General features: G+C 42.3%; 1 protein-coding gene across 1 annotated transcript; it reads left to right on the top strand.

Annotated features, from left to right (window-relative positions):
* Window positions 1-295: 295 nt before the first annotated feature.
* On the top strand, window positions 296-22,131 carry GPI (glucose-6-phosphate isomerase). The gene is made up of 18 exons (XM_066327970.1): window positions 296-478; window positions 4,599-4,689; window positions 5,075-5,143; window positions 7,928-8,047; window positions 9,905-9,988; window positions 10,074-10,220; window positions 11,954-12,025; window positions 13,020-13,064; window positions 13,825-13,878; window positions 14,806-14,866; window positions 16,339-16,382; window positions 16,617-16,769; window positions 17,085-17,214; window positions 17,562-17,638; window positions 18,909-19,037; window positions 19,424-19,499; window positions 19,580-19,646; window positions 21,084-22,131. Exons 1-18 carry the CDS (start codon window positions 360-362, stop codon window positions 21,205-21,207), a joined length of 1,662 nt encoding a protein of 553 aa, XP_066184067.1. The 5' UTR covers window positions 296-359; the 3' UTR covers window positions 21,208-22,131.
* The last annotated feature ends 483 nt before the right edge of the window (window positions 22,132-22,614 follow it).

The raw sequence follows: 22,614 nt of genomic DNA on the forward strand, positions 1-22,614 counted from the left end.
AGGCGCGGGCGCACGCTGGCCCCCGGGGAGCGCTGCGCCCTGAGGCGGACACCGCGATTCCATGACACGGGCAGCACAGCCGGGATCGCTGCGGGCTCCCCGAGCCCCCGGGCCCAGCCCCCGGCCGCTCCTCCCCGTGCGGCGGCGCGGAGGGAAGCCCGGAGGGGAGGGAGGGGAGCGGAGGGAGGGGAGGGGAGGGGAGCGGAGGGAAGCCGGGAGGGGAGGGGAGGGCTGGGCCGGGCCGGGCCGGGGCGGGGCGGCCGCAGGAGGCCGCGTCGCCGCTATAAAAGCGGAAGCGGCGGCAGGCGCTCTGCTCGCCCTGCCCGGTTCACTCCGCCTTCGCTGCTCATCCCGCGGACATGGCGCTGTCCGGCGACCCCCATTTCAAGAAGCTGCTGGAGTGGCACAAGGCCAACTCCTCCAAGCTCGTCCTGCGGCAGCTCTTCGAGGCCGACAAGGATCGCTTCCAGAAATTCAGGTGAGGCCGGGAGGCCCCGCGGCTGAGCGGGCCCTGGGGCTGCGGTGCGGCGTACGAGGCCCGGGGCCGGGCGGGCCGGGCTCGGGCGGGCCGGGTTTGCGTGGCCCCGCTCCGCTCCGCTCCGCTCGCTGCCCCCGCGCAGTCCCGGGCGGGAGCGGGCGGCGGGAGCGGGCGGCGCACGGGGAGCGGGGCCGTGGCAGGGCCGCGCCGGGCGGTGCGGGGCCCACGGCGGCCCGGGCACATGCGCCGGCAGCGCCGCCGGGGCGGGGGGAGCTCCTCGCAGCCCCCGAGCGGCGGCCGCGCCGCCTGCCCTTGACTCATCCTTGCGGCGGGGTACGTGCCGGGCAGCACAGCGCCCGCCGCCTCGCACAGCCGCACTGTGGGGCGGCACTCGCCGCCTCCCGCGCTCCGTGCTTAGTCATGATAAGCTCCGCGATGGAATGGCGAGGGGTCGCGCATCCCCGTGAGCCCCTGTGCCCCTGAGACCCTGCCCTGGCGGTGGGCAGCGGGGGGGAGGAGGTTCGCAACATCGCTGCTGCGGAACGTGTCTTACAGCGCATAGAGGAGGCAGTAACAAGTGGCAGCGTCGTGATAGCGTTCAGCGCCTTCATCTTGTAAAGCGGGACGCGTGTTTTCTTTACGCTGGAGACCGTGCTGCAAAGGCACGTGTGTGGTTACGATTCTACTATAGCAGCGGTCGGAAAAATCTAGTAGTTACAAAATGTATCCCAGATTTGAGTTTTTAAGTGAACCTGAGTAATGGAGATAAACTGACCCTCCGTTCGAGAGTGGTGTGATAAGACTTGTTGCGTGCAGCAAGCTTTTCACTGCTGTCCTGCCTAGAGGAGGTTTTTTCCCCTTTTGACCTCATTAGAAAATTCTTACATTGTAATTGAAGATTGTATATGAAATCCTGCATATCAGTATATGAGAAATATAATATCATTTGCGTCGATGGAAAAGAATGCTAAATTTTTCGAGGTCTGACTTCACCTGGTCCTTTTAACAGGACTTCTTATATTGTTAAGAAATTGATCAGTAAAATCTTAATAAATCTGCTAGATCCTCACTAATAGACTTAGTTCTCATTGCAAGTTTTCCTTATCTCCAGTGTTTTTTTTATTAAATGGTCTTTACTGAGGCTATTTATTTCAAATAGCTCCCCTAATTCATGTCCTTTTGTGCTACCAGTAAGTAAATAGTTCAAGTGTCTTAAGTTTACTTCCTCTATCTTAATCCTTTCTTTTAATTATTTCAGTCCTGTTTCCTGATTAGGCGTCTCGTTCTAGTCTAGGAGAACTTCCTTATAGCAAAGTACAGTTGCAGAGCTGACAGCTTTGCTGCTACTCTTACCAGTGCTGGCCACTCTGAGCCAGGTCAGCTGGAGGGTGGTAGTTAATATTTATTGGAAAACAGAGTAGTCTGAAGATTTGGCCTCGTGGTCCTGTGTAGTTGGCAACTTCCCTCACATGAAATTAAGATCTGTGAATATATTTTAGTTCTGCTAGATGTTGTTGTAAAATCATTGACTCCCTTCCTTTAGAAGGAAAAAAGAAACTACCCAGGTGAAAGTTCTTCCTGATACCGGTTCTGGAGGAGTTTCAGACTGGTGTGAATAGTTTTTAGTCTGAATATTTTCCATCCGGGCACAAGTGTCTATTTAATATTATTGTAAGAACCTTGCACTCACTGACTGCATCCTATCGAGTACATATACAGAAGATCCTTTCTTCCTTTTGCTCTTTTTTTCCTAGTTCAGAATTTGCATCCTGTTTTCCTGGTAAGGAGTGTAGTCACACCTGTAAGATCTTTGCCACCCAAGGTGGTGAAGTAAGGTCTGGTAGGAACAGTTCTTATCAGCGTGGGTTGTTCACTGGAAACTGCTGGTTTTGAAAGGGTCAGAACAGATATGATGCAGCCATCATAAAACTCAGCAGGAAAGAAATACCCGAGTGCTGATGCGGATAGAAAGTGCTAGAATGACACTCTTGCTGCTTGGCTTGTCCATTACCAAGGACAGGAGCCACCAGTGTAAATGGAAAATGGGTGATGAAATCATTGAGATGCTGCAGGTTAAGGGCTGCACCACTTCCAAGTGGCTGTGGCTGATGTGACAAGGTTCTTGTCCCCCCTGAGCAGCTCTGCCGCATTGCAGAGTGGGTACTTGGGCAGAACAGCTCAGCTGCTGGGTTTGGGCCTTCTGTTTAAACTAAGGGTGGACGGATCTCTTGCTGTAAGAGCTTAACCCAGGATTACATTGTACACTGTGTGCTCCACCTTGTGTGTGGGGAGTTAAATCTGGTAGCCATTACTTGCTTTGGTTTTGCCTGGAAAGTCTTGGGTAGCACCTTTCTGCAGTTTCTTCAAATGAGCAATGCCTTGAATCCAGCCATGGTTTCATGAGATATTTTGTCTTCTAGGTCTAGTGAGACTGTTTTTCATTCATATATGTAAAGTAATGAGTTGTAGGTGGAAGACATGTCAAGTAAACATGAAATCCTTTTCTTTGTGGAGTAGAACAACGGGAGAGGCTGTTCAATGTAGAAGGAGAATTTCATGAGTTCTGCTTCTCTGAACTGAAGAAGTGTTTAGAATGCTAATGGTCTTGCTGTATCATTAGTGAAATGTATTCAAGTCTGAGATGTCTGTAAATAAATTGCATCAAATATCAAAGACTTGTTATTTTTCTTCTGTGCTGTATCTATGAGAAACAGTTGTGGTAAGTGAGCCAAACCAGTCCTTCCATTAGCTAGCCGTATTGCAGGGATCCTGGTGCTGGGTGCTCAGGGTTTCAGGATTCCTGTTGGCAGCCTGCTGAAGAGAGGGATGTTTAACAGCACTGATACTGCTTTTCCGTGCTTGTCTGTGTTCTCACTTATTAAAGAAACATGGTTCTAAGACTGTGCTTGAACACGCCTTCCTTTCCTTGCTCACTTGTATACTTTAGGACTATAGAAAGGATGCTACTGTTAATGAACAGTTTATGAAGGTAACAGTAAGTGAAACCACTGAAATGTTAAGGCCTTGCTGGTTATTACTGTTATTGCAAGTTCAGCTCCATTCTTCCTTTGAAGAGTCTATCCTGCTCTGTCTGTTATGTATGAGTAACAATTATGCCAAGCTGTGTCCCTGTGGAGTCTCTGGCATATGTGGTGGCTAAAATAACAGGGCATGTTTCTCTGCTCAGGTACTGAGGAAAAAAAAAGCAGAAGAGACAATGAACAAGGCAGAAACGCTGAGAATTTAAGTGGCTGTAACTTCCTGTGGGGGGGTATGTGTGAAGCAACAGGGAGAGTAAGATGTGCCTTTATCCAAGGCTGACTTACAGAATTCAGCTCTTCAGGTAGAGTGATTGTATGGATTTGGTTGGAAATGACTGCAAAGAAGAAATTGGTAAGAAAATGAAATTATAAAGGACTAGAGGAACCATAGAACCCATCACATAGATACAAGGGTAGTAAATACACATGGGCTCACTTGGTTTCTACTGGGCTGCCATTTCTGTGTTTCCTCTCTGATGTGAACCTACAAGTGCCTGTGTTCTGAAGGGTTAGGCTGTAGCTTGCAGATCATTTGTTAAATAATCTGGAGACTCCTGGATCAATGAGGACTGTGGGACTAAACAATGCACAAATGGGGTTTAAGTCTGCATAGTAATTGACAATGTTTTTGTTCATGATGTTGTATAAATTTTTTAAATTCACTTGTTCAGGACTGTGTGAAAGAATACAGGACCTGTAGGAAGACAGTTTAATTTTCCAGCCGCAGAAGAATGTGACAAGCTCTTTACTGATAATACAGTAGGAAAAATCTAATTATTGCTAGAAAATGCTGGTGGCTCAGTGGAAACAATATGTGATTGTCCAACTATGCATCAGATATACTTCATTGTATATGGGTTTTCACAAGCAGAAACTGGATGCTAATTCAGCTTGTGGAAAAACAGTTTTCAGAAAAACAGCAGTAATTTTATGAAACCTTGGTCACTCACATCTTCTTTATTAACTTAGTCTGATTAGGATTCCCATTATTTTGTAATCCATAGCAGAGTTACCATTGTCTTGCTTAAAAAAGTCAGCCCTCAGGAATGTGCAATTAAAGAACTTGTTGGTTTTGACAGCTTGACCCTGAATACTGACCATGGGGATATCTTACTGGACTACTCCAAGAATCTTGTTACAGAAGAAGTGATGAAAATGCTGATGGAACTGGTAACTATTTAAAATGTTGCATTGATAAACAAAATAGCTTTTACCTGCAACTCACTATTCTAGCACTGTTTATAAATGTTAGCTAACATGTAAGTTAAAAAACATCTGTTTACAAATCTTGTCTGGATTCAAATTCTTGTATTGTCATGTAGCCCCAAGTTACAAAGCCATTTTTCTATGCATAGCTGTACAAAAATACTTGCTTTAAAAAAGGAGAATAATTTTATTTTTTTTTTTTACCTAGAGTCTAGTGGGTCTTTTAATCCATCATAATTTTTGTTTCCCTGTCTTGTGTTAAATGTTCTTACTCTTTACTGTAGCTGGACCTTTGTAATGCACGTTGATTTCCACTATTTTCAGGGTAATTTATGTTTACCTTTCTCAGGCAAAGTCAAGGGGTGTGGAAAGTGCCAGAGAGCGCATGTTTAGTGGAGAGAAGATCAACTTCACTGAGGTAAGGCTATTTCTGTCCATGGTTCTTTCCACTCTGGTTGTGCCTGTATATTATGGGTGTTTGTACATCTGTGTAAGCAAAGTCTGGAAAAGACTTACTTTAAATACTCCTTTGAAATCCGTAGTGGTTGTGATGTTTACTGCACTACTTCAAGAGAAAATTTTACAGTTGTTACTAAAAAAAAACCCTGCTTCATTCAGTATATCTTATTTTAGAGATTTTGGTGGGTTTTTTTTCCTCTTCCCTCTTTTGTGGAGAGGAAGATGAGTTAGACCTTGCAAAGGGCATTTAGCAGAGTATTGCATTCCAGGTATCCCCTCCATGCTTTTGCCTAGTGTTAGTGTTCATAAAGCTTAGTAAACTGCCTAATGGGTGTGAGGGAGGAGTGTAAGACTTGCTTTGGGCTGTGATGCTGCTTTGGGTACATTTAACAGTCAAGACTATAAAAAGTCTTGGGAAATTGGCCACATATTTCAGTAAGAGGATGAGTACCGCCCTCTTTTTGCCGATCTGAAGGTTGTAGTTATGGTTAAATATTCACTAAAACATAGAAAGCCCACTGTACTACTTCTGATATTAAAAGTAGGATGAAGACTGGGAGCTCCACAATACAGTGGGTTTAATTAATTGCATTAAAATTAAGGCTACTTAATATGTTTGAGGCAAATTCAGAGAAACCAGTATTTCCTTTGACTTGGCTATTGACTGATTTAGCTATTGCACAAACTGTTTGCTTAAAGTAACTCAGCAGTTGGCCATTATATTGTTAGTGAATGATTCATGTTTGTAAAAAGGCACAGACAGAAACAGATACAATTTCACTGGTAAAATAGTTCCTGTTCCTTCTGTATTAATGCATTTAATTTGCAGATGTAGCTACTGGAAAAAGAAAGCAGGGAAAGGGAAAGGAGTGAGGAGTCTTAAATATGTCAGCAGGGTTGTTTTGTCTGATTCTGCCTTTCACTAGCCTCACGTAACACAAATTATTACAGGGTTAGCCCATCAACCCTGTATATTACAGGGTTGTTCTTCATTGTGTATTGAGAGCAGGTGTAGCAGTTGAAGTGCAATTTTCACAGAAAGGTGCAATTTTCACAGGAAGCATCTAAACACAATATGAAGCTCTGATGTGTTTGGTTTCTGCCACTCCCTCCTTCTTTTCCTGCTGTCTTGATACCACTTCATGTGTCTTAAGTCTAGAAACACCTCTTTTCTTATCAGGCTGTTTCTCAGTCACTTCTTTCCAATTCAGAAGTTGACTTAGTAGGGATTTGCCTAATTTTTCTGCTTGTATAGGATATCAAATCAGGTTGCTTTGGCTCTGGAATAGGAGCATGTGCACAATGTGAAATTGTCAGATGTTAAGCAGGATGCTGTCAAAGAGCATGTATAAACCTAAGGCAGTAAGACATAAGGGAGCTTCTTGATGACAAGAACTGACTTGTCCACTCTTCATCTGCTTTAGAACATTCTTGGGTTATTTGTCTGAAGTATTTTAGACTTGTCTGTATTTGGTGCTGCAGGCATTGGCTGCATGGTGTGTGCTTATATGGAAGTTCTTCATAGTGCACCCATGTGTGTCACTGCCAGGTGTTTGTCCCAGACAAGTTAAAGCTTGGAGCTTGATATGGTACAAAGAGCATTACAGGGTAACTCATCTGACCACTCACTATGGGGCCAGTCTTCATAGCCTGCATGATGTTTAGAGGATAATTCTGCTTAACCTTAGAGATCAAGTCAAGTATGACTGCTCTTGATTAGACAAAGCATCCTTCAAGCCTGATAGTGAGTGGTACTTACCAAATTCTATTCCATGGCTGAGTGCTGCAAAAAAATTTCTCTGTTCACCCCAAATTTGAGCGAGTATACTTTAATTAGTGAGTGAGAGAGAGGTTTTTTTGTATTCCAAGTCAGTAGCCACAGTGATTTTTGAATTAGCATTTGGTATTTAAATCATAACTTGGCAGTTCATAGTGTCTGTGTTGTCTTTGTCTCACAGTGCCTCTTGTTGTAGGAAGGAACAATGAGGTAGAGCAGACTAATTTTTTAGTTTGTTCATTAGTATTGACTAATTCCTTCATTCTAGATTAAAACTGTTAAGCTCTTAAACAGCTGAACCACATGCTAGATTTCAGTGCTTTGACTTATGTGAAGTAACATAAAATCCATGCATACTAAGAAACTTTTTGCCTTAATAGCACAAGTGCTATGTACATATTTGGTGTGCAAGTGTTCAGGCAACATTTAATTGTGGGCAGTGGATAGAGGGATGTGGCTGTTCTAGCCTTTGTTGTCAAATGTTTAAATTATTTGACTCTTCCTGTATGAGGTGGACTACTCAAGTTAATTGAGAAGATGCCTGAGGAAATAACTTCAGCTGCTTGTTATAATTGATTTTTTAGTGTTGTCATCAATAAGCAACACTTTCATTCTTGTATACCTAAAGCATGCCAAAAGAAAGATCACTGAGTAGTGAATATTGCTGAATTCTGAATCTCAATCTCTAAATGCTTTTAAAGGGATTTTGAGCCTTTTTTCCTGAGTTAACTATTACTTTGCATATTGTGCTGGTGTAAGGCCCTTGCACTAAGTCAGTGAAGTGAGAGCATTATTGAGGTAAGTGCTGATGTGGGTATGCACACACACTGAAAATACTGCTCTACTAATCCCAGTTCAAGGATTTTTAAATCTTGATGGTTGTACTGCCTTCTGGATGAAGCATCTGAGGCCCTGGGATGTAACTTGGAAAGAGTCTCATCTTGATTTTTCCCCCCCTTGTTTCAGAACCGAGCTGTGCTTCACATTGCTCTGAGAAATCGCTCCAATGTGCCAATCCTCGTGGATGGGAAGGATGTTGTTCCAGAAGTAAATAAAGTGTTGGACAAAATGAAACACTTCTGTCAGGTATAGTACCGCCACAGCTTTTTTTTTAATGTATTTGTTCTATACTCAGATTCTTACATGTGGATTGTGAAGCATTGGTTGTAGACTGATTCATGTGAATTATTTATCTTCTTTGGGGTTTACAATAGTTCTGGCTCAGGCATGGGTTTGGAGCTGGTTTTATTGATGCACTTTTCTCTCCGTGTTTCCAGTCGGGTTTTTCTTTAATGGACTCCCTAGATTTTGCCCTTTCAGCAGTAATCTTGCGTGTACTTTGGAAGTCTTGTAAATCATTAAGTACCATTCAAGTATTGCTTTATTTCTTGCTATTTTTTCATCTAATTGGCTGCATCAGGTAGAAACTGTCTCAACATTTGTGTAAAATCAGGAGAGAGGTATAACTTCTCAGCTAAATTGCAATTTGATTATGCTCTATTTAAATAGTTTCTTAAGGACCTTCTGCTTTTAGGTCAAATTACTTTGATTCTATTCTGTTTGCAGAATATCCAGCTGGGTGGTTTTAATGCATTTTAAACAAGGCTGTGAGGACCTGCACCTTCTTGGCTGCTGTTGTGTGTCTTACCCAGGTGGTAGTGGCCTGTTTCACTGCCAACTCACACTTCTAACCTATGCAGGATGAGCTTGCATTCTGTTTTGTTCTTAATGATAAGTGCCAAAACCACAATAACTGACACCTGTTGGTGTGAATTTGGTACTTTGCTTGTATGCTGTGAGACTTGAATGGCAGTGGAAATTCTGTGCTGTGCCTGCCACTGTAGAATTTCTAGCTGATTAAGGTTTTGGTAGTGCAAAACAAGAATTTTCACTGGTGCCATCCTCTTGCTTGCTCTATGGTTTCAGTTACCAGACCTGTGAATATCACTTTCCATGCAGATGTATATTCTCTGCAAAAAAAAAAAAATCATGTTAAGCAGTATTTAAAAATATTAACAAAGGTGCTGGTGTCAGTTGACTTATTTAGCAGATAGGATTTTAAAACTGGCAATATCATCTGTGGGCTACAAGAATGCTGTTACTAAAAATAGGTTTTCTGCTTGGAAAAATGAAAAGCTTAAACATTTGTAGTGAAGGAGAGCAAGTATCAGCATAACTGAGCGCTATGTAGAAAAATTGCTTTAGAATCGGGGAGTGTACTTGGAAGTATTCATGATACCAGAAAAATTGCCTTTGTGATTGGAACAGATTGAATGCATAGGTGGTAGATGATGGACAGTATTCCATGTAGAGTTTATTTAATGATTGTAATTTTGTCTTGGAACTTTGTGACGCTTAAAGAGCAGGAATAGAGCAGAAACTTGCACCATGTACTGTTAAGGTTCAGCCCAGAAATAAATCCTAATGCTAAGCACACTTGCAAGGGAAAAGCTTTTAGAATGCTTGGTTTTCCAATAAATCTTATCTCTCTGGCTTTATTCATGCTGTTTTCCAGCTTAATTGATGAAGCTCTTTCTAATTAAAGACACTTTAAAAAGTGCTTCAGGTTCAAACATTTGTTGCACATAGTTTAATGCTCAAGATTTTTCCATTTTTGCATAGATGTCTCTTGCCTTAGCAAACTCTGTAAATGCTACAGCAGTCCACACAGAAGGGGGAGAGTTTAAACTTCATTAAGTGTTTGATGTTGCAGTGTGGTTTTACTTCTGTTGTAGACATAAAGCAATGTCTGGCTAAGAATGTAGCTCTGAGTGTAGGCCTTGAGGTCTAGAGGCTTGAAAGCTGTCTTTGCCAAATTTCTACAACAATACCTGAAAGCAGTACAACAGTATCTGGAATATTCTGTTTCCAGGGTTAGCATCAGTAGCTGTAGTGTAAGTATAAAATAATCATTACCTCTTTTTCTTTTTTTTTATCCCCCAGAGAGTCCGTAGTGGTGAATGGAAAGGCTACACTGGAAAGGCGATCACTGATGTGGTCAATATTGGAATTGGTGGCTCTGACTTGGTAAGGCCCTGACTTCTGTACACCCTGTCCATCTTTGTGTACATGCTTACAGTGAGGATAAAATCTAACTGTGGCTTCTATCCAGGGCCCTCTGATGGTAACTGAAGCCCTGAAACCGTATTCCAAGGGAGGTCCTCGTGTCTGGTTTGTATCCAACATTGATGGTACTCATATAGCCAAAACCCTGGCTGAACTCAAACCAGACACTACTCTCTTCATCATTGCATCAAAGGTATGTCTGATTCAAGCCCTGCCTGTGACTTGCTCTGCTGGTAAAGAATTCAGTCAGAAGAGAGAGCGGTCTGCAGGAATATCTAGATCAGGGACTTCCAGCCTGGATTGTTTCTAGACAGGCCTGTTGTGATTCTTTCTAAACTTGCAGTACAAGGTTGTATTGCTACTGAAGTACTTGGGGTTCTGTAAGTCAAGTGTTGAGAATTACTTAACCTGAATAAGATACACAAACCATTTCGTGTTGTCTGGGGGTTTATTTCTCAGTTAATGCAAGTTTATCTTTCTTCACAAAAGTTTGTTTTCCTGCATTTCTCTGTAGGTGGAGCATAGGATCCAGTGTAGTTATTTCTTTGAAATTCTGAATGCTATTTCATTCCTGAAGGACTTTTGATCCTTTATTCTAAGTCAGTGTACTTGTTAAGTGTTCTGGTTTTTTGCATTAATGAATTGCATGTACTTTAAGAATCTCCATTTTAGAGGGTAGTCACAGAATGCCTTCACCTAAAGAACTTAAATGCTGAGTTCCTTGAGCACTATAAATACTAAGCTGCTTTACTTAGAGGTAAAGATAGTCTGCAGTACTTCATAAGATGACCCCTGTTTCTGATTACAGACTGAATAGCTGCCTTTAGGTCTTGCCTTGCTAGGAACTTACTCTGTAAGCAATAATTGCCAGCAGCCTCTCCCTCTGAGTCTGAGCAGAGGAAAGAGCTGGAGACAGACTTCATGGTTATGTAACTTGGGTTGCCTTCGTTTGTAAAGCACAGTGGAACGTTTCTGCTGTTGGAGACAATCTGCAGCAAATGAACATGTGTGCAGTGCTGGCCATGCTCTGCACAGTGCTCATTATCTTATCTTGGCACTGCTGCAGCTGAGCAACAGCTTATGGAGTAATAAGGAAACTGCACAAAGTAATGCTAATGGTCATTTGGAATAATTGAGTCCAGGGATCACGGTTCAAAGGCTTAGAAAACTGCCAAATTGAAAAAGTAACACTTGAGTTTGTTTGCCAGACTGTAGTTAGATAATTGGATATGTTTGGAAGAGGATGAATGGCATTTTTTTCTTTCCATAACAGGCTTATGTTTCATAATGAAATATTTCTGGAGATGGGTGAGAGTGGGATGAATCTAGTGTTCACCCTTAAAGCTAAATTTTGATGGCTGAGTAAATCAGAATGGTTGTAGATACTTGCAAAACTGCATGACTGAACTTCTCTGCACACTTCATGAAGCAGGAAAATGTTTTCCTCTAATCAGCAAAAGAAAAATTATGCCAAGTCTTGGCAGAAATTAATGTTCTTCCATGAAAAAGTAGGAATCGACTAACAATAGGACAGTCCAGCTGGGTTATTCTGTTCAGATGTTCAATTAGTTTGTTTTTACTTGAACAGTAAAACTTTAATTTTTTAGTGAAAGACTAAAGTAGAAGACTTTAGTCTCAAGGTTTTGCAGAACAGTTGGGGAGTGGGAAGGCAGGAAATGGGGAATAATTATTCCAATTTCAGATACATGCTAGTTTAAAACTAAATGGGTAAATCTAGCAATATTAGTGTTTACTGGATTCATAAGCTTGCCTTTTTTCTGTAATGTGGCAGCAGCTGTGTATTATGAACATCTAGAATCACTGTGCTCTGGTAATTTGAATATGTGATGCTTTGGTAACCTGAAGTTGTTTCCATTTTAAAAACACTGGTTTTTTTTACTTACTTGCTTGTTTTCCACTGTGCAGACTTTCACCACGCAGGAAACCATCACCAATGCAGAAACAGCCAAGGAGTGGTTCTTGCGTGCTGCTAATGATGTAAGTCTGAGATGTGTAGCTTAAGTAACAGAATGCAGCAGTTTTTGTTGTGCAATTTCTTCCTGGTCATTTTGTGTGCTTTGGAGCAGAGCAAGTAACTGCCCAAACAAGCTTAGAAATGATGTACTTAGATAATTTCAGTGCTTTGGTAGAGACAGACTGTTCTGTCCAATCAAAGTGATAACCCACTAGTTTTTCATTATAAATGTTCTTATGTATCATTCCTCCAAATCTTGCCTGTTAAGTAACAGAGTGTAGTGTTTGCCCTAGAGCTAACCAATAATTTGGTAGAAATACTGGTAATGAAAATACAAGAATAATGTGTAGCACTACCTTTAAATTATTGTCAAATCTTTATAAAGAGTAGAAATGAAACTATGGTTGGAACAACACACTGACATTTCTATGGCAGATGGCTGTGCTATGAATAGAAACCTTGTATTTGGCTCATTCTCTCCTATTTCTGACTCTTAAAGGAAAAAAGCAGATACTGCCTGTTCAGGTAATTAAGATGGTCTGTAACATGTTCCAGTCAGGGTAGCTGTACTTAGTTTGAAAGCTGGGCTTTGAAATTCCTCCATATACTAGTGTTCAGACAACTCATCTTTGTTTACCAGAACACCTTCTGACAAACTGAAGTCTGAATCTAGAGCTTGATGTTTATCAGTAATTCCAGTAGTCTTGATTTTTTGCCTCTGGGTGGAAGAGTGGTGGGTGAATATCAAGCTCCATCTGCTCCCGAGCCGTGGTGGTGGTAACAGACTCTGAGGAGAGGGTGTGCCCCTTTCTGGAGGGAATGCTGCTGCAGGGCTTGATGGAAATATCATCAGAGTGTTCTCTTTGGGTGTGCTGCCAAATCCCACACTGATTATTTCAAAATAATAACTGATGATAGTCAACAGCATCCTGTTTAAATGGTAGCACATCTGCTTTGTAACCAGAAGTGAAAATGGTTAACATTCTAGATCTAACTGTGTGTTTATTTTTTATTCAGCCTTCAGCTGTGGCCAAGCATTTTGTTGCCTTGTCTACCAATGCTGTAAGTATAGTCAATCTAGTTAATTTTTCTTATGTACCTTTAAGGCAGTCTCTACCTTAAAGCCTGGTAAGGAAGCCTAGTCTTTAAGATGGTTGAATACTGAATTTTAGCATTCCTCCTGAAGGAAAGCCTGGTTTTTCTACTCAAACTAACTGTAACACTTCTAGAGTATTGAACTATACTGAGACTGGACTTTTGATGATAGATGTGTACTTTTTCTCCTGGTGCTTTAAATCTGAAATCAAGAGCTTTGTGCTTGAAATGACTTGTTAATGAGTGTTACCTCTAATTGCCCAAGTTGTCTGTGAATGCAGTTACATAAACAAATGTTATTCTAAACTCCAGGTAAGAGCTGAAATAGTGCAGGCAATTTGAAAAATGCTTATGATGAGCACACTCTGATGTGGTGCTTCATGCAAAAGTATGAAGTGGAGAGACAAGCAGCAATCAAAAGAACACTGCAGTCATTGACAGGCTGTCAGGATTCTAGTAAATGTAAACGGAATGTCAGCTTTAACTATATGGCCACTTAGATTCATCAGAAAATGAACGTATGTCATTGATTTTTTAATAGTGAGTAGTGATAGTTACTTCTGGAAATGAAAATGCAATTTTTATGATGGCTGCTAGGCATTTTTTAAGTAGATGTGGCTGTAGGTTTGTTTGTTTAATAGATACCAAACTTGTATTTGCTTGCTTGGTATAAAACTTGCGTGGTAAAACTGTTTTTACTTATGATGTTTTTTCATGTTTATTTTAGCCAAAAGTTAAAGACTTTGGAATTGACCCAGAGAACATGTTTGAGTTCTGGGATGTAAGTAAATGTCTGATATTATCTGGTAGATACTAACTGTTAGCTTTTTCCGAAGCAAGTAAGAGGATTCCAACTAGATGACTGGAAATAGCAAAAGCAGTTTCTAAAGCAGCAACTCCTAAATTATAGGAGTTGTATTCAGTGCACTGAAGTACCTGAGAACCCTTAACTAAAGACAAAATGAGAGTTCTTGCCCATTCTGTTAAAATCTTCCAGTCAAAGGTCTGAAGAGGAGCCATCTGTGTTCTTAGCTCTCTTATCAGCTGTTGAGTAACAGGAGATAGTCTTGGCTTATTACTCTATGCAAGTAGTTATTATAAGCTGTGACATTTGCCTGTTGGTGTCTGGTGTATAACCTAGGCCTGGTAAAGGTCAGACTTCAGAAATGGGTGCCTGATTTAAGATTTTGTAGCAGATGCATATTTTAAGTATACTGCCCTTAGTCTTGGCCCTTATACTTAATTAGAAACAGGTTGGTATGTCTCATTGCCTAATTGCCTGACAAATGAGCTGCTGTTGAGAAGTTATCTCGAATGTTACCTTTCCCAAGTGTCAGAATTTTGCTGAAGTAGGCTTTTCCTGTAGAGGAGTGGTATTATTAAAGCAGTTACACAAGCTGCAAATTCAGGATTTGGAAGTGAACTGGAATCAAGCTATCTACTTAACAGGTGTTATAAAAATTGGACAAGTGGGATAACTTCAGACTCTCAATAAGGCATTCATTAGGGTGCACAGTAAAGTGCAGGTTCCCTTGACTATGCCAAATATCTATAGTGAACTATCACCAGAAAGAGTATTAATTTTGCTGGCAACAACTTGAATGATGTTGCCATCATGAGACAGCAGTCTAACCACAATGTGCTGTTCTCTAATAGTTTGAATGAAAAAGCCTTGCACTTCTCTTTCTCAGCCGTCTCTTTTTTGCAGTGGGTTGGTGGCCGCTACTCCCTGTGGTCTGCCATTGGTCTCTCCATTGCCCTGCATATTGGTAGGTATTCCTGTGGTGTCACCATGCCAAGGATTGCTCTGTTTGCTTCAGGAATGTAACTGTGGAGTGCATTAACAGTAGTGGATTGTGACTCAGATTTGGGGCAAATACTGTTTACCTGCCTACTCTGGGTGCTTGGATGTGGGTGCTATAAAACGATCTGGAATGTAATGGAAATGTTGCTCTTTTAGTACCGCAAATACGGTTTTGGAAAACACCCCATACTTGGGGACAAATGGTTAAATTGCATTGCTTTAGTCACATAGTCAGACATGCCTGATATATGTAAAGCTGTGTTAGTGTTGAAAATCAGACCTTGCAAATGACATTCCTGAACTTGAAGTAGGGGTTTTAGTATCGGTAAGTATACACACACTAACACCAAAGTCCTGTCTCCAGTTCTGCATATGAGCTCTGCTTAGCATTAACTATGTCCTTGTGTTAATTTCTTTTGTTCCCAGTACTTCGTCTAGGCTATAAGCCTGATGATTACATCTGTTCCCTCATCACTGCTTTCTGATGTTTAAATCTGAAACTATACTGTCATTTATTTTTCTAGGCAAAAGCTAGAATTCCCTTAGGCTGGGGTTAGAAGAATAACATTGGGTTTGCTGGTTTTGGAATTATATGAATAGGAGTTTTCATGTGTAGAAAAACCTATTATAAGAGCAAAATAAACATGCCTTACTTATTGTTTTGTCTGCAATAAACTGTTCATTGCTGCTGTCAGACAGATTTGGTGCTGACTGCTGACATGCCAGCCTATCTGCACTTCTTCCTCTTAGACCCCTCAACTCCCACAGTTGCCCTCTGACCATAGGTAAAGCTGCTGCTTTGAGTCCAAACACTTCACTTCCCAATTGCTATGTAAGAATCAGGATTTCTGTTTCTGCAGAAAAAGCTAGCTTTAGTGATACTGTTCATTTGGGAAAGTGAATGGAGGTTTAAATACCCTAACTACAAAGCAAAGAGCTCAGGTGAATTGTTGAGAGAGAACAGGGAAGGGAGGAGTAGCCTTTTTCTTCAAGAATATCTTATTAGAGCTGTTTCTCCTCACACCACTCCAGAAATCCCTGCCATGCTAGCCTTGCCCTGTTTCTTGGGCATGTGTCTCCCACTGGCCGTGATTAAGTGTTCAAATTCGCTAAAAACTGTGGCCTCAGAGCAGGCTCTGTATTAAAGGCCTCTGTTTTCCTTCTAGTAGCTCATTGTGCCTGAATGGGGATTTTAGGCAAAGGGTTTTGAATTATGTTTCATGAAATTGGACTTGTTCTGAAGTCTGGGCTTTAAGCATAAGTTAATGTCTGGCTTATGGGATGCAAAATTCAGGAGAAGTCTAAGTTCTGCTTTAAACTCAGTTAATAGTTGGGAGGGAGCCTTGCTGCATACAAGGAATCAAAGCTGTTTCACAGTTGTCTCTATCAAGTTTGAGTTGTAATAGTAACTACAAACTGACTTCTTTCCATTGTTAGGTTTTGACAACTTTGAGAATCTGCTTGCAGGAGCCCACTGGATGGTGAGTGTTGGGATGCCCATTTGTTTCCACATTTGTTCCTCTTTAAGAGCTGTTAGTAAGGAGTCGGGAGGCAGGTTGATGTCTAAAGTTCAGCTCCCCATGTCCTCCTCAATGGTGTTAAAATGATGGTTTGTGGGAAGCCCTCACTGGATCAACACCACAATAATAACAATGTCGGCGTTGGGAAGGATGGCAGTTGCTTTATCAGAAGTGTACCTTTCCCTTGTCGTGCAGGATAATCACTTCCACACGGCCCCCCTGGAGAAGAACGTGCCGGTTCTGCTGGCCATGCTGGGGGTGTGGTACATCAACTGCTACGGCTGTGAGACGCACGCCCTGCTGCCCTATGACCAGTACATGCACCGCTTCGCCGCCTACTTCCAGCAGGTAGGGCTGGGCACAGCACAGCTCCCAGCCAGCTGCAGGTAACATCCTGCCCTGCCTCAGCGTCCTGAGTGCGTGTGTCAGATAAAACTGCACTCACTGAATCCATGTCAGCAGCTGCCTGAAGAGACTGGTGCAGAGGTCCTTATCAGCTTATAAAGACCTGTTTTCATACCTCTGTCGTCTTGATGGACATGAGCTCAGCAGCTGTATCCCTCATGCTTAGGGAATTCCTATAAACAAGCATGATTTATTGTAGTTGAAATATGTATGGAAGCTTGTAGTGATACTGAGTGATCATGCCCGTCCCTTTTGCAGGGTGACATGGAGTCCAATGGCAAATACATTACCAAGAAGGGCTCTCGTGTGGACTACAGCACTGGCCCTATTGTGTGGGGAGAGCCTGGCACCAATGGGCAGCATGCTTTCTACCAGCTCATTCACCAAGGTAAACAAACTGTTAAAAACTTCTTCTGGAATTAAAGTCTGAAGGGCTACAGAGCTGCAGTTTGCACTTGTTTGGAGGTTGGACTCCTAGCCTAGCATCACACTGCTGTGAGGTTTTTAATTAGTGGCTTATTGTGAAGGCTACAATATGCAAGTTTTAACTACAGTAAGGTCAAATAAAGCTGAAACTACTGAGCTGTATTATTTCCTCCTGCTGCAAATAATCATGCTCTTCTATAAAGCTTTTAAAAATGACTGAGTCTGCCAGTAACTCTGAAAATGGGGTGAGAAGTGAAGGTTTTCTAAGACCTACCTGATGCAGGGTTATTTACCTGGCTTTTTTTCCAGGAACTCGCATGATTCCCTGTGACTTCCTGATCCCAGTGCAGACCCAGCACCCCATCAGAAATGGCTTGCATCACAAGGTAAGTTCTTTGTCAGGGGACCATATTTCTTGTGACTCAAGGCATTAAAGCTTATTTGATATTGCATGGTGTGATATTTCTAAATGTCCCTTTGAAACTATACACAAAAGCTCTGTCAACATTCACAACAGATTTAAAAATATCTAGGTTATAATTGCAAGTCATAAGTAGTATGTAATGCAGTGGTGTGTTTATTCTTGAAGCAGTTGCAGTGACAGCTCTTGAAGCAGCTCAATTGTGTTTCCTTTGGGCCTACTGAAGCTGGAAAGAGTTGAGCAATTAAGTATTTAAAATTCCTTGAAGAATTCTAAGGAATGTAGTTCTTGGAGAGTAGGAAGAAACGAAGTCTCAGACCTAATGTGGCACCATCTCTGAGGAAGCTTTCAAGTATTAAATTCTAGGACAAAATTTGGTGGATATGATGGTATGGCTGGGGTGATGGCCTTCTATAGAGGTGTTTTTAACCTGTCCAGTTTTTAGTTTATCATCTGACTAAGGATTTTCAATGAACTAAGGTTTTTTTAACTTCCAAAGGTGGAAAAATGTTCAGGTTAACTATTTACTGCATACTTCAGAAAAAGCATCTTTACTCAATGAATTTCAGTCTTGTCATGATTTTGGATTACAAGTGCTATTTGAATTGTGTAACAGGAATTTCTCATCAAGTAAGACCAAATACAGGTGAAAATTCAGAGTATGACTTCACAAAAGAAGGGGAAGATGTTTCATTTGACTGTAAAAAACTTATTGTATCTTCAGATAGGGCAAAACCACAGATAAATTTGCACGCTAACATTAGACAGGGAGCAATACTTTAAAACCTTGCACTGGTTTTGGGATTCGTGTATAGTAAGCTGTGGGGATTTTCCTGCATACAGATGAGTAAATACATCTTAGCTGATTACCTTTGACTAGTCTTTGCACCTGGATTTCCATGAGATGGTGTAGCATGAGATAAAATCATAGATTATATACTGGGCAGAAGGGCTGTGTGAAGTCCTGGCTCCTCTAGTGCCATTGGGAGGCTTGCTGCTAGCTTCAGCAGAAGAATGCTGCAAAACTGTCCTGGCTGTTTTTGAATAGGTGTGCTTTAGAATAGTAACTAAGTCTCTTGGCACTCTGAAGTAAGAAGCAATAGCTAAAATGCTGCATATTTTACTGCCACAGTGTTAAAACTGACTTGTAAGTCTAGACTAGGTCTTGACATGGGTTCAAGCACCAGGTACCACCAGCTATGCAGGTGTTAACCTGTGTTTGTTTTACCTGCTAGATCCTTTTGGCCAACTTCCTTGCTCAGACTGAGGCCTTGATGAAAGGGAAGACGGCCGATGAGGCCCGCAAGGAGCTGCAGGCGGCCGGGCTGAGCGGGGAGGCTCTGGAGAAGCTCCTTCCCCACAAGGTACCGGGGCTTGGGAGGTGCCAGGGAGGGCCCTGCTGGGGGTGGCACCCGTGGGACCTTGGCAGGGCACTGGGAACTTTGGCTCTGAAGCCTTGGAGGTGTTCCAGGAAACATGGGCTCTCTCAGCACTGCCCTGGGCTAGTGACTTTTGGGTTAGTTCTTGTAGCCACAGCAGACAGGAGCGATGCTTGGAGACACATTTTCCATTGTGTTTGTAAAAAAACATGGGAATGATACAATTTTACAGTTGAAGGCCTTTGAGGCTTTTAGGGCATTGTATTTGCTGCTAATGCAAATAGTCTAGTGTGGACTCTATAAAGAGGATAAAACCTGCAAGTTTCTGGTGTAAGTTTTACTAGGTGACAATGTAACTCTTGTTTTGAAAGGTCTTTGAGGGAAATCGACCAACCAATTCCATCATGTTTACAAAACTCAACCCTTTCACCCTGGGAGCCATCATTGGTAAGCAAATACATTTCTCATCTGTGAATACTAATGAAGACTTTCTGATCAAGTTTACTGACAAATCTTTCTACTTATAGCCATGTATGAGCACAAGATATTTGTTCAAGGAGTTGTCTGGGACATTAACAGTTATGACCAGTGGGGGTAAGTTTACTTGGTTTCTTTCTTGTATTCTTGACAGATTCTCGAATCTATCATGAGTTAGAGGAAAGACAGTCAAAAGTATTTTATCCTTAGAGCACTTGATTATGAGGATAGTTATAAATGAAAACAGATTTTCTGGGGATAGGATACCATGCCATAATGCCTTATGCATAGTTTAGCCATTCGTAATGACTTATAGCTAACAATTTTGACTAGGGACCTCTGAATTTAGAAAAATACTATGAATGTAAAAAAGATGCAGTAGTGAGGAAGACAGTCAAGTTGGCTGAACACAGGCTCTGAGAATTAGGAAGGAAAATATTTTCCCTATAGCATGTGGAAAAAATTTTTACCTCTAGATTAGTAGGCAGTTTGAGTGGCATCTGTTGAGCAACAGATTGATTGATTACCTCTTAATTTTCCTGTGCTGGAGAGACAGCATTCCTGGCAGAGGTCTGTGCATGCAGCAGGCCTTGGTTTCGTGCAGGCTGCATCTGTGACTGAGGGCTGTGCTGGAGCTCCATGTGTGCAGCAGCAGCTTGGAGGAATCTGTCACTGTGTCACTTAAAAATGAGGTTCTTCAGTCTGTAGTAATAGACTACAGATATATATACACTACAGTAATATACTGTACTAAACATACTGTATGTAGGCTTAGGTAGAGGGATTGGGAAATAAGTTTTTCAGGTGCAGCCTGCCTATGCTGTGAGAGGTTGTTTGGAAGAGCACATTTGCCCTACAGGTGTAGAAGATCAGTTTGCACTATGCTACATTAGTCCTGGTATGTGTTCTTTGGTGCTGTGCTACCGCAGCATGCTCTCTAACTCAATACTGTAGCAGAACCTGAAAATAGAACACTGTCTAGTACTGATGTCTGCTATAAACTCTGAAGTCAGGAGTGTGGTAGGAGTAAGTGCAGCCTTTACTGCCACACATGAAATTCCAGAGTGGTATCCAAAACTGGAATGTGGGGATACTGTAGAACCAGCTTCATTTCTTGCAGCTGTTGGAATATCTGAAGTTCTCAGATGGTGAAGCTGTAACTCCTGGGTAGGTGCTGGGGGTTGTTCTGAGCCCTGTCCTGTTCAACAGTGAACAGGAGCCAACTGAATGCATTCTGCACTCGGGCAGGCTGCATAACAAGTGAATACTGGACTGAAAAGGCTCTGCTTAACTTTTAAAACAAAATATTCTCTTAGACATCCTGTAATTTGAGTTACTGCTCAGCTAAGGAGCTGTGAGAACTCCAATTTTTCATTAATGGCACTGAATTGAATAATTGAACTGTAATTTTTGAGGGGTAAACATCATAGTGTTCACTGGGAAGTTACTTTTGCTGGCATCTATTTTTAATATCAATGGCTTTAGTAAATACTGTAAGTTGTTAGCACTAATACTGCCTTTTTTTTTTTCCTTTTCCTGCTTTTGTAAATGAAGAGTTGAGCTTGGAAAACAACTTGCCAAGAAAATTGAGCCTGAACTGGAGTCAGATGCTCCAGTGACATCTCATGATAGCTCAACAAATGGGCTCATCAATTTCATCAAAAAACACAGAGCTTGAAATGAAATACTTGGAGGACATCGACAATCTCACCACCGAGTACCCAAATCTGTTGTAGCTGTGCTTTTTTTTAGCCACTTTTAACAAAAATAGCACTTTACAGATGTAGCTCTCTTCACTTGTTGCAGTTAATCTTGTTGCGTCAAGTGTTACAAATGAAACTAGTTTTGTGAAACCCTGAGATTGTATAGTTGCTTTCTATTTCTGTGGCTGTTAATCTGTAAAGTGCTGCTGGTATATTCCTCAATTCTTATCCCTCAACTTCCTTAAAGATGGTCACCTACTGATACTAGAAAATAAAAGGTATGATGGATGAGTAAAACTTCTTCACTCTATATTTAAAGTGCAGCCCTAGTAATATTTGCCTCACTCACTGTGTAAGGTCCTCTGAAGGCAAGCAAGCTGATGTTTGTCTTTTTGGACTGGTTCTACTGTAAGCTGGGAACTAGAATGTGTTGGAAGATTTAGACCTACAGCTGTAGGTGGTTTGGTTACATTTCATCCCTTCTAAGCAAGTACAGATTTTTTATTTTTCTCCAGTGTTACTGTGAAAATGCAAGTTTACTGATGTTTGGTACAAGATTTCCTGTTTTCTCTGTAAGCTCTGTGGACAGCTTTCCAAAAAGGAAGAAAGTTCCTTGAAGAGACAGTGATAGCTTAACTTCTCCAGTTTTCCAGAGTTTGTCAAGCAAAAGCTTGGGATTACTTGGAGAAGAAATGTTTTTGGTATCCTCCAGGGGCAATTTCTCACTCTTTAATCAGCATCACTGTCTGACAAAAAAATAGAGAAACCTGCTTGTCAATAAGTTGTTTATCCTCTTTTGTTCTCTACTATTGTTAACCTCTTTGGTAGCAAACTGGCATGCTCCGGGTATTGTTCTGTAACACCTTTAATAAAGGTAAGACACAAGCATTGAAAGGAAACGTTGGTTCTCATACCCCCGACACTGACTGCACTGTGTGAGCTGGGCTCCTTCAGCCTTTGCTGTGCGGCTTCACGGGCCGGGCTGGCTGCTGCGGCCTCGTCCTCCCTGAGCCTCCACGGTGCTCCCCGGTCTGCCTGCGGGGCCCGGGCTGGGCCCATGTGAAACACGGGCAGGAGAAGAGAACCCGCTGGAGGGAAGCGTGCTGTCCTCGCCGTGCCCAGCCCTGCCGTGGCCGGGGCCGTGTCCCGTGTCCCGTCCCCGGGCCCGTGTCCCCGTGTCCCGGGCGCGCTCCCTGAGGCGCCGTGTCCGCGCGCGGGGCGCCCCCTGGCGGCGGCTCGGGGCGCCCCCTCAGGCTCACCCCGCGCTCCGCCGAGGCGCTGCGGGCAGACGCGCGGTAAAAGCCCTAAAAACAGGCTTTAAAAACAGCCGCTTTCCCCCTGCAGTGGCTGAGGAGGCCACAAGAAATGTGCAAGGCAGGGTT

This window comes from Sylvia atricapilla, chromosome 12, assembly GCF_009819655.1.
Source record: "Sylvia atricapilla isolate bSylAtr1 chromosome 12, bSylAtr1.pri, whole genome shotgun sequence".
NCBI classification, from domain to species: Eukaryota; Metazoa; Chordata; class Aves; order Passeriformes; family Sylviidae; genus Sylvia; species Sylvia atricapilla.

Bases quoted from the DNA above. Each gene is read 5' to 3' on its own strand.
- GPI (XM_066327970.1), top strand. From the start codon at position 360: ATGGCGCTGTCCGGCGACCCCCATTTCAAGAAGCTGCTGGAGTGGCAC. The intron at 8,048-9,904 runs GTATAGTACCGC...TTTATCCCCCAG, and splicing joins AAATGAAACACTTCTGTCAG to AGAGTCCGTAGTGGTGAATG. The intron at 19,038-19,423 runs GTACCGGGGCTT...TTGTTTTGAAAG, and splicing joins AGAAGCTCCTTCCCCACAAG to GTCTTTGAGGGAAATCGACC.